Source organism: Geospiza fortis, unplaced genomic scaffold, assembly GCF_000277835.1.
Source record: "Geospiza fortis unplaced genomic scaffold, GeoFor_1.0 scaffold322, whole genome shotgun sequence".
Lineage (NCBI taxonomy): Eukaryota > Metazoa > Chordata > Aves > Passeriformes > Thraupidae > Geospiza > Geospiza fortis.
Genome location: NW_005054796.1, coordinates 1 through 12,329, shown reverse-complemented (window position 1 = coordinate 12,329; position 12,329 = coordinate 1). Strand labels below are relative to the sequence as shown.

The 12,329-nt window shown below is 38.8% G+C and overlaps 1 protein-coding gene across 1 annotated transcript; it reads right to left on the bottom strand.

Annotated features, from left to right (window-relative positions):
* Positions 1-2,214: 2,214 nt before the first annotated feature.
* On the bottom strand, positions 2,215-7,168 carry LOC102034430 (transmembrane emp24 domain-containing protein 7-like). The gene is made up of 3 exons (XM_014311418.2): positions 6,689-7,168; positions 5,334-5,579; positions 2,215-3,797 (listed from the first exon to the last, which is right to left on the bottom strand). Exons 1-3 carry the CDS (start codon positions 6,857-6,859, stop codon positions 3,561-3,563), a joined length of 654 nt encoding a protein of 217 aa, XP_014166893.2. The 5' UTR covers positions 6,860-7,168; the 3' UTR covers positions 2,215-3,560.
* Between the last annotated feature and the right edge of the window lie 5,161 nt (positions 7,169-12,329).

Below are 12,329 nucleotides of genomic sequence, written 5' to 3'. Positions count from 1 at the left end.
TTCAACAAGGCCAAGTGCAAGATCCTGAACCTGGGTTAGGACAACCCCAAGCACAAGTACAGGCTGGGCAGAGAATGGAGCAAGACTAGCTTTTGGGAGAAGGACTTTGGGTTATTTGTGGACAAAAAGCTCAACATGTCTCAGCAATGTGCACATGCAGCCCAGAAAGCCAACTGTATTCTGGACTGCATCAAAAGAAGTGATAAGCAGGTTGAAGGAGGTGATTTTCCCCCTCTGCTCTTCTCTGGTGAGACCCCACCCTAGAGTGCTGCATCCACCTCTGGGGCCCTCAACAGAAGAAAGATGATGACCTGTTAAAATGGGCCCAGAGGAGGCCATTAAGTTCATCACAGGGCTGGAACACCTCTCCTATGAAGACAGGCTGAGAGAGTTGGGGCTGTTCAGCCTGGAGAAGAGAACACTTCAGGGTGACCTTATAGCAACTTCCAGTGCTTAAAGGGGGCCTACAAGAAAGCTGGAGAGGGACTTTTTATAATAAGGGTGCGGAGTGATAGGACAAGGAGAAATAGCTTCAAACTGAAAGAGGGCAGGTTTAGATTAGGTATTAGGAAGAAATTCTTTACTGTGAGGCTAGTGAGGCACTGAAACAGGTTGCCCAGAGAGGTTGTGGACTCCCCATCCCTGGAAGTGTTAAAGGCCAAACTGGATGGGGCTCTAGGTAATCTGGTCTAGTGGAAGGGTCCCTGCCCATGGTAGGGAGGTTGCAACTAGATGATCTTAAGGGTCCCTTCCAACCTAAACCATTCTATGATTAATTTGTATTTTACCCACATAATATTCACTGCGTCTTTTTGCCTTATTCAAAATTTCCCCCCTTCAAACAAAAACAACAATGAATATTTCAGGACATAAAAACACATTATGCAAACATAAAACATCAAAGGAATAGTTGAAACCTTTCACAACTTCAAACACAGTTATATCTCATTTAACCCGGAGTGATTTAGTTGCATATCACACCACTAACCGAACTATTATTTTCATATATGCAGCTTTAACAAAACAATATTAATAATTAAAAAATATAAATGTGATTTTTTTTTCACCTAGTGTTGAAGTGGTAGCATGTGTTCTATTATATCCTATCCAATCACTTATTTTAAAATATATATACAGTTTTCAAATATGTAGCATAAAAAGAAAGCACTAGTTTTTGTGTCCTGATCTTTGTTACAATTTCAGGTAAGCTTGTACCTCAAAAATGGAACTGCAATATTGCAAGTTCAATACAAGATAGAAAGACATACATAATTCTGAATAAAATATTAAACTTTTTTCTACCCCTATTACCTTTTAACTAATTTTTGAAGTGTTAAAGCTTTTTTCTTCAGTTCTGAGAGTGTCATTTATAAGCTTACAATAGAGACAAGGAGAATTTTTTTTTAACTACCACACCATTTTAAAGGCATTTTAGGTCATAGAATGATTATTTAGTGTCCAAGTGAATGTGTAAATCCTGTCAATTTTTTCCTGGAAAATAATACAGGCAATTAATGAAAATTTAGCATTCTTTCTCTGCTTGCTGAAAACTAGTTTAAGTGGAATATTTTTGAATTAGAGCTAGTAACTCAATTTTTTATCTTAGTTTTGTTTGTGTGCACTTAAAAACTGGTCCAAGTTAATTTATTCCTCCAGAATCATCTGAAGAAGTCCTTCTTTATTTTGACTAGCTCAATTAAAGGTACTTGTATGTACATATATTTACCATCTTCCACATCCAAATAAACCAAGATTTTTTTACAATACATAAACTAAAGATATGAACAGTGGAAGCAATGTTGCTACAAATCAACCAAAAAGATATCGCAAAACATTTTAAACGTTTTTGACCACTAACAGAAGAGTAGCGATTACATGCACAAGGTCATAATGTATCAGTGCACCAAACAGGGAAATAAAGCACACAGCACTCACACAATGTAGTATTAGTATTAAATTATTTTCCTATTAAGAAGCCCATTTAATTAAAAGCTTTGCACATGTGAAGCGGTCTAGCTGGAGAAAGATTGTCCTTCTCGGACGTCCCGGCTAGCTATCCAGCACCGCTAGCATTAGGGGAGCACTATCCCAATTTCCGTGGTTCGGGACAGCACCTAAGGCAAACGCCCTGTGCTATGACAGCAGCGCTATCTTGTGGTAGGACGTGGCTTGGCTTATGGCTACAGTCAGCAGAAAAAGAGAGCGCTCTCCAGCTGTGGTGAATCCAGGTTTATTGGGTCCCAGGGGAAACCAACAACCGAAGAGAATTTCTGGGGGGATTGCAACAGCTTATAAGGAGGGAGGGAAACAGGGGACGAGTCAGTCCTTGGACGTATAGAGTTTCAGAGGGGAGTGGGATACAAAAGATTGACTTAAGGAAAACCCCAATGGGGATAACTTGAGGGTGGGGCCCCGGCCCCTGAACCAATCACTCGACGCTCTAGCTGGAAGTTTCTAGAGAGTTCTAGAGAGAAGGGTGGGAGCGCCAAGTGATGGACAGGGCACCGGGGAGGGATTTGAGAAAGGGTACATTAATCTCCAAGGCAACTGGGGAGGAGTTGGGATAACTGGCAGCACAAAGGAGGGAGGGGAGAACCAGGGCAGAACCATTACATGATAGGGGGGAACAGAACAGTCCAACTTATACAGACACAACACAACACACGTGCCTAATGGATGCAATGTAACTGGTGCTGAACTGCTTGATAAAAACCAAACTATTTTTGGTCTTAAATGTGACAAGCAACAGCACTAAGTACAGAGATTGCACAGCTTCAGTAACAAAGTTACAATATTCCCCATTTTATTGCATTTTTAAAAACAACTTGGAGATTTAAAATTTTTGAATAGAGAAAGCATGTTTCTCAAGTAGTCTCAGTTTAGAAGTTGTTTAGTAAAACATTGTAAAAGAAGAAATGCATTATATTTTAATGTAGAAAAGCGTGTGTTTAGACAAATACACTCAAGTATAAAATTTAGCAGGTTTTGAAGATGGAGATTTACCAGGCAGGTGGAGACTTTGCACCAATATATACTATCAAGCTTGCAACAATTTTACAGATAAGCAAAGGATATAATGGGATTTTTTTGTTGTTACAGCAAATCAAAACAGTGGAATACATCTCACAACCACAGTTCATCACATTAGCTTGTTTATGATCCAACACATTCAGCATGAAAATTCAAGTCAAATCAAATTTTCATGAGTATTGTCTTTCACATCAGACACTAGATTGGCAGGTTCTTTTAAAGCATTATAACACAGATGGGCAATCATATCAGTAAAGTCAATCTCAATTCGGATTAAAATCAGCAAAACCAAAGAGAGGCTGGTCATTGCCAGATATTTAATACAAGTATCAGAAAACACTAAGTTTACTCTATATTTCAAATTGTGTGTCCCTTTCATAACTTGTGGGTTATGTTTTGTGATTTTAATCAATGAGGAGGGGTGGACACTTAGATGTTTCATATATTTAGTTCCTTGTACTTACAATTAATTGGATAATGGTAATTTCACAAGTGATTAATACAATGACCTGAAGCATTATCACTACCAGTTATGATGTAACACGGGTTGTTGTGGTTCTTTTATCTGAAAAGAAGCTTTTGAGGAGAAATACCTGCCCAACACTAACTACAAGAAGAATGATTGCCTCCCCTATTGACCAATAGGCTACTCTTGTGTTTAAATCCTCTGCTCTGCTGCGGCCTTGTGCTTCTCTCAACCGGAAATGAGTCTGATAATCAATGACAGATTTCAGAGCTTCATGAATTGAAACACACGCAGACTCCATCTAAAGAAGCAAATAAATACACATGCTCAATTAAGAACTCTTCTAATACTTGTTCTGTGAAGTTCTGTGGTTTGATATTTAAAATTAGGATTCATATAGCTTTACAAATGAAATACTATCTCAGTCCACTGTCAGACTGAAATACTATAAATCTAACATATTAATCAAATTTTACACACAGGAATGTGACTAACTTAAGTACCAAAGTGTGCAAAACTGCAGATGTAATACAAAGTGATGCACTCTAAGAGCCAGAAACTGAATATTAAAATTCATGCATGTTTGGGTTCAAAAGTAAATATAAACACTGTGTTGAAATATGCCAGTTATCCGACATTTACTAATTCCACATACACCAGTAAAACAAGCAGTAAATCTTTTTCAAGATTCAGATAGCTAATAAGCTTCTTATATCATTAAGATTTGCACAGTAGATATTAAAACACTTTTAAATTTCAGAAGTGTGTGATTCTTCATCACATAATACCCAAACTTCAGTTTCCCAAAAGCCTGAAATCTAGATTACTGACCTCAACATGTTCTTTTGGCAGGAGGTCCTTATATTAGTCACATATGTAAAAAGTGATTAGATAAAGGACAACTGTTATTTTTCAGTGTTCCTGGATGCTCCCTACCATATTCATATAATAAACACTCAAGACCAAATTGCCCAACTAAATGTGTCATCTTTCATAAAAATCACATTTCTTTCTCTAACATGAAAAAATCTTAAACCTCTTTAATAGATGTACTACAGGCTTTCCAAGACCTAGATTTTTTTACACATAAGCCTCTTCCATTTTCTGTTTATCTTCTGAAAGTAAGAGTCAGTACCCATGCTTGTTTAAAATGAAGTTTGGTAACAACTATAGTGTAATAATGTTAGAATTCATGAAGTTGCTGTTCCAAGTGAAGTTGGCTGATTTAGTTTAGGCAGAAGTGGTGTAAAACTAAAATTATGAAGAAAGAAAAAAACAATAGGGAAAAAGGTCTGGAGCAAGAATATTGTTTTGCCACTTAAGTGTCTTATAAATTACATATCTAGAAGCCAGTTAAGTATGACTGATTTTGTGCATTTGTTTATTTTGCTAGAAGTCTCTTCCAATTTTAAAAGTGACAGTTACATAAGAGATGATTCATTCAAGTCTTTGCCTCAAAAAAGACTAAACTCTTTTAATATAAAACAAAATTGTTCTCAAATTTTCTCCAAAGTTCAGGAATTTTGAAAACCCCAATCCACTGATATTTTACACTTTATACCACTTCCACAGACATAGAACCATGGCATAAAAAAGTTGCCTTAAACTCTAGGGCACTGTATAATTTCCCTAATTTCTGCTTAATCACTTGGTAATTCCTCCTCAGCTCTTCATTCTATAAATCCTAATTTTCAGAAAAGGTTCACTTTTAGTAACAGGGTTTATTTTAAAGAAACTCTGACCCATTCATTTTCAACAACGATATAGATATCTAATGCAGGTGAATTTGAAAAACATTCCCTCCACCTAACAGTTCCTGTCAAACACAATATTTTACCTGAGTAAGTGCAGTTGCTCTGTTCTCACTAGGAAACAGTGGTGGATCTTCTCCAACCTGGAAATCGAAGTACACAGTTTTGTGTGTGAAAGTAGAGAACTCATTGCTGAAGCAGAACTTGTATGTTCCATTCCTGGATGCAGTAAATGTGAAGCTATCATATTGTTTCTTCATCTCTTTGTATAATACAGAACCATCAGGACCTTCCAACCGACAGTCCACATCATAATGACCTCCAGTGATCACCTGAAAAAAACCCCAAGAAATTGTCTTAAACAGAACAGACATCCAGCTAGCGTTGCAAATTGTTTGATCTGACAAATGTTTTAAAGTGAATTAATTTATAAATCTATTGAGTTTGAAAAAAATCGTCATCCTATGAAAGACTCACAGAACAATTCAAAATAAGTTTTTTAAATTGAAGATATGCAATATCAACTATGTTTTCTAACAGTTTATGAAGGAAACTTTAGTTACTTCATTTTGAGATACTAGTACTATTGCAAAGGCTAGAGTAGATTAAAATTGATGGGGCAAAGACATTACTGCAATAAATCAGTAATATATTATATCCACAAGCCCATCCATACAATTTATTCAGCAAGTAGAGACCGCCAAAATCAATAAACCAGCTCTTTTATGTACAACCTAAACTGTCTAACTAGCCTATCAGGTCAAGCTGCTTTATGTTGCAGGAATGGCATATATTCAGTAGAACAGATATTACAGGCTGACTCATCACATCAACAGAGCAGTGTTCTGGAGGTTATGCTGCCTTACTCCTGCACAATAGATGACAGTAATTTTTTCCAACACCAGCACGTTCAAATTATATCTACAAGTAACTCAAAACTTCATATGATCATCTTGAGAATGGTCATCTTTGATTATTGTTGGTTCATAGCATGTTCTTCTATAGAATCACACTAGCTATCCTATCTCCACTACAAGAGCAATTGGCAGTTTAGGTATTCATAGCTTACTAGTCTGTAATGTGATTCTGATAGCTCTCAGACTTGTAGTTAAATTTAATCCTTGCTCCAAACTTCTTGCCTTTAAGATAAAGCATCCTAAAGGATGAAGAAACTTCTGTCCAGTAGCACATCCTTTTTATATGCATACAGAAGCTTTAAAAAATAATATACATATTATTTGAAATATGTAAATATCTATTCAAGCACATGCTATAAAAGATTTGTTCAGACGCACCAAGCAGCAGAAGCAACATTTCAGTAGGCTGTTTGTATAACATAGTTTTAGTGCCCACCAATTTATATCGGTATTAAACTCCTAATACTAACAGCAAAAGTGAAATAACAGGAGACTCCCTGGGGGCCGAGGGAAGCACGGAGTACCTGAAATTCGAGGGTGCACTTTGTGCCCTGGACAATCTCCTCGTAAAAACATTGTTTGGCGTTGTCAGGCAGCTCGAAAGTGATTTCTGAGGCCCATGCTGCGCAAGCTACCAGGAGCAGCGTCAGCCACCCCCACGGTCCAGCAGTTCCGTAGCCCCGTAAAAGCATCATTCAGCGCGCAGTGCGGACTAATAGTAACAGAGTTTGAGCCGGGCAGAAAGAGGGCAGCCCCGCATCAGAGACCAGCAGGCACAGAGCCCAGAGGAAGATGTCTGCGGTGCCAACCGATCACAACGGAGAAACCTAACTGAGGAACAACGCTGCACTCTCAGGAGCAACCGCGGTGCCTAGTCCCGCCCTTACAGAAGCTGTTCCGGGTGAGTCCTCATAGTTGTATAGACGTGTTGCTCCTCGTAGAAGGGAGTGCTCCCTGCCTCTCCCGGGCGCACTTCCGCGTTTGCTGCCTGGCAACGTTTATCAGGGAGCATGACGGTCCGGCATCGTCTTGGGCACTAGGCCCGGTCTGGGCTGTGACACCAGCGAGCCGAGGAGGTGTCCACGTTCACAGGGACAACCGCTAGGCAACAGAGGTACCATAGCCGCACCCACGAGGCCCGCCCATCCCGGCTTTGTGCTGAGGGGTACTCAGATTATATAGCTAATTTAATTATTTTTTTAATTCCCCTCTGTCATACCTGCACGACACAGTCCAGGTTCCCCAATACATCAAAACTTTTGTATCTATGTCAATTGTATGTAACTATCCAGGGGCTAAACTGTTTTAAAATTCTCATAAGACATGATTTAGAGATGAAATAGTGGCCTCTCTTCTCTAAATGCAATTGAAAAGTATCTTAAGTACTCTCTCTGTATATCTTCGAGTTACTGAATATACAGGGTTGAATTTCAGCGTTGGAGTCCCAAATTTCTTTGTAATTTAATGTTACTTACTTCCGAGAGATTGTCCTGGTTTCAGCTGGGATAGTTAATTTTCTTCTTAGTGTGAAAAACACGTTCACTCTCCTGTGAAAATTTAAACAGTTTAATAAAGGACAATAGGAGACAAAGACAGTAAAGCAAAGATTCAGGTGCATATCCATAAACTAGTTTACGTATTCCAGGAACTATTTTACATGGCCACTCCTTGGGTCCGCCTTTTTAGAGCATGCGTGTTTCTTGGCTGTGGTTTTGGCTCCTCCTTATCACTTCCAGGCTTGGGCCTTGGTCCATACTTTCTTCAGACAGCAGATGCTGATAGTTGGCATATCAATAGCAGGGTCCACATTACATGTTCGCTAGATGTTATCCCGACCAGACAGTTCACTCATAACTATATCAGCGACCACTACTACTATGTCTAAGTTTTTGTTAATAGCAGAAATAAAAGCAAAGTTATTTTAACATTATACATATAACATTCATCCTAATATTTGTGAAAAGCCAACAACATAATATGTATTTATAACAATCCCTCCTCTTCCTTTATTACAAATCATTTGGCTTGAGCAGTATTTCTTGTTTCCCATACTCCATTAATTGCTTATATTTTTATTAATAATTTTTGCTTCCTCCAAGGGGTTTTCCATATTATTTTGTTTCTTTAACGCCATGATCTTTTGTGCAGTCCCAGTTGTAGTCAATTTTGGGTCTATAGGCATTGTTACCACTTGCATGCCCTGCACTATGCTGGTGATTAGCCAAATAAAGTAGGGGATCAGGCAAGGAAGAAATATCAAACCAACTGTAGCACATAAAAGGAAGAAGCCTAGTTTCTTCCACCATTCTATTCCCAATACGTTATCTTACCAGCTAGTTTTTAGCATTGATTCCCACTTTTGGACCAGTACATGGGCTATTTTTTCTGATATCATTGACTATATCTAGGACAGTATCTCCATTGTCATCTATTTTCAAACAACAACCTGATGTATTAAATTTTCCACCAACACCCCCTTCTTCATCTAATAAACAGTGTAAAGCCAACCTATTCTGATACACTACATCTCATGTTTGTGTTTGTTGCCTTGATATTAATTCCATTGCCCGAGCAGTTCAGTTTGTTATTATCTCTACAACTGCTTGGAGTCTTCTAATACGATTCAGCATATAAATTGGGGTTCGATATCCCCAACTCCCATACTGTGCCCAGGTGGCTGGCCCATACATTTCCAATATGAATTCAGGGGGCCATTCCTCATCTCCCCATTTTTGGGATCCCCTAATCAAGTCCCTTTTATTTCTTTTCAGGTCCTCATAAACTGGTACTCCTAATTGATCTCCATTTGGTTCTGGTAAAAGAAAGAATCCTGGTTGTATAATTCCTAAAATGCAACTCCCTCTCCAACTAGAAGGATATGCTCTTTTCCCACATATCCAAAATAAGCCATCTGGTGCTTTGCAATAATCATTTTTCTGTTGATTGATATCAACAAAATCCAAAATTTGGATATATCTGGAATCCCAGAATAAGGATTATTGCCTATATTATGACATTGAAAAAGTCCAATTTCATTATTATATTTTCAATTTCTTTTTCATTTCTCCTCAAGTCCAGTACTGAATTGGTTCTTCTGGGATCTACCATGTAAAAGTCCATTGCTAAACTTTATATCTCTTACCGGGAGTATTTCCTACTTCATTAAGAAAATTTTTCCTAGTGCACCAGAGACATTCTTCTCCTATCACTTTTGAGCTTAAAATCCACCCTTCTGGCTGGTTTTCCCCCCTTGTATTTGTCTGGTTCCACTTAAGGAGTTCAACCGGGCCTAAGCTACTGCCTTTCCATGGCCATTCCTCTGACATCAAAGCTCTCCCACAAACCCAGCAGCTGGTTATATTAAGTTTCTGACTTATTCTTTCCCCTAATTCCACAAACAGATTTTTCCCCAGTCTTGAGATACCTATTTCCTTTCTAATTGCTGTTCAAGTTTTGTATATAAATCTTGAAATGAAATTGACACAGACTTTGATTGCTGTACTGGCTTTGCCTTTCTGCTTACCAGTTGTTCTTTAACCAAATGTTGAAGTTTACTTCCAGTAGCAAAAGTGAAACAAACCCATCTCTCTCCTTTTGGACATTCACTTCCCAACCTGTTACCACTTGTTCCTAAGTTTTCCGTAATCCAGTACTTTTTCCCATTTTGTATACAATTGCCTAATATGGATGGCTTATAGCAGTGAATCCTCACCTCCCATGCCTGGGGGGTTGCAACCAACAGCAGGTGTATATGATATTCTTGGTGGCGAGTACAGCGGCCAATCCAGTCTTGCCTTCTTTTTCCTTGTCACTCCCTTTTTGCTAATTTCCAGGCCAATAGTTTTTGACACTCCTTAACTGTAGTTTCCCACCATTCCTCAGGTATTTCCCATTCAACAGGCACTAATAATTTCCATCCACTAAACAAAGCTATTATTTCAGTTGTTTTGAGTTCTACCTGGATAGAGGATAGATTTGGCACTCGACACTTCCTGCAATGAGGGCATTGATTGTGTGAACTACAATACAAATTTTCCCCACAATTTAAACACTTACATTTAACCCACCTAGCATGTCTGGTATTTGGATGAATCAAACAGGGTATACGATATGGCACTGATGGAAGTTGTAATTCCTCCTCTTCTTTGTATAAATCACAGGCTAAGGTCAGAATACGAGAACTCTCTGTCCAAAACAGTCCTGATCCTCCTGTTTAAAGTGGAAGTATTCCTTCCCAAGGGGGGTATTGGAGGTGTTTCAGGACTTGTCCAGGCAGTACTTGAAATCACTGATATAAGCTTGGCCTTATTTCCCAATTAGGTGTAATTCTTTGTACATTACTTGGATCATTTGGGTCCTCCCAGTCCATTACCCACTTAAGAGTCAATTTGGTATCATGTGGTTTAGATGTTATAGTCCATTCCTTAGGTTCTTCCACAGGTCCTTTGATTCTGCTGGCATGGATCCACCCTTGTTCCCTGGTCTGGATCGCTGCCTCAGTCGTCAGTAGTACCTGAAAAGGACCTTCCCATTGTGGAGTTAAAGATTACTCTTTTCCATGTTTTCACTAGTACCCATTCCCCTGGATGAATATTATGGATTTTAAAGTCTAAAGGTGTGGTTTGAGGGATTATCCTTTTCAACAGCAAATTTTCAGGAGTTTTTGCAATTGTGGTGACATATTTTCTAACACTCATTTCCCCTACTCTATAAGTAGCAGTTTCATGTTGGGTGGTCAGAAAGGGTAATCTGAACATCATCTCATAAGGTGACACTCCCAGGTCTGACCTGGGTTGTGTTCAGACCCTCAATAGAGCCAAAGGTAGGAATTTTACCCATGACATTTGAGTTTCAGTCATTAATTTTGTTAAAGTTCTCTTTAAAGTCTGGTTCATCCTCTCTACCTGGCCTGAACTCTGTGGATGCCATGGGGTATGTAATTCCCATTTTATTCCCAAGGCTTGAGTTATTTGCTGTTAGACTTTTGACGTAAAATGTGTTCCTCTGTGTCTATTCTATTAAATATTCCATACCTGGGAATAATTTGTTCCAAAAGGGTTTTACATACTACATTGGCTGTGGCTCTGACAGTGGGAATAGCTTCCACCCAATGAGTTAGATGGTCTATTACTACTAATAAAAATTTCCATCTCTGTACTTGGGGAAGTTAAGTAAAGTCCACTTGGATACTTTGAAATGCTCGAAGAGCTAACTCACAGCCTCCAAACGTTGTTTTCCTCATTACCTTTTTATTCACCTTTTGACAAATTATACATCTTTCAGTTACTTGTTTTGCCAATCCCAAAATCCTAATACACCCATAATTCCTTAGAAAGTGATCACACAGATCTTGAGTACCCCAATGAGTTTTTTGATGCATGTCTTCTAATATTTTCCTACTAAGTGGCTTATTAAGTAATTGTCTCCCATCAGGAACTTTCCATTTCCCAAACTGAGCTTTCTCTCCCCCTATCCTACTTAGTTCCCTCTCTTCCTCCTCACTAAACTTTGGAACTTCCAATTCTTCCTTATCTGGGGTCAAAATTAACATAACCCTTTTGGTCCCATTTTCTGCTGCATGTCTAGCCTCTTGATCTGCCAAATAATTTCCTCTTATTTCTAAAGTCATTTCCCTTTGATGTCCTTTAACATGTACTACAGCTATTTCTTCAGGCAATTTTAATGCCTCTAAAACCTCCAAAATTAGTCCCTCATGTATCAGTCCCTTTCCTTTTGAGTTTAGTAACACCCTTTCTTCCCAAATTTTTCCAAAGGTGTGTACTACCCCAAAAGCATACTTTGAATCAGTATATATGGTTCCTTTCTTGTGTGCCAAATATTCTAGTGCTCTTTTTAAAGCATATAATTCACAAGACTGAGCCAACCAATTTGAAGGTAATTTTCCTTTTTCCATGGTCTGCATCTTTTGCCCATCAACCAATGCATATCCTGACATTCTTTTTCCTTGTATGCATCTGGATGAACCATCAACATATATTCTTTCCCCTTCTGGGAGGACTTGCTCTGCTAGATTGTTCTGGTCTCTCTGAGTGCTACTGAGGGAACCCTGGCCAGCCCCGAGACAGTGAAAAGCGATGGGGGGCTCTCTCCTGTGCCCTGGGGGTACGGAAGGCAGCTAGGCTGATCGCCTGCAGCAGAGGAGAC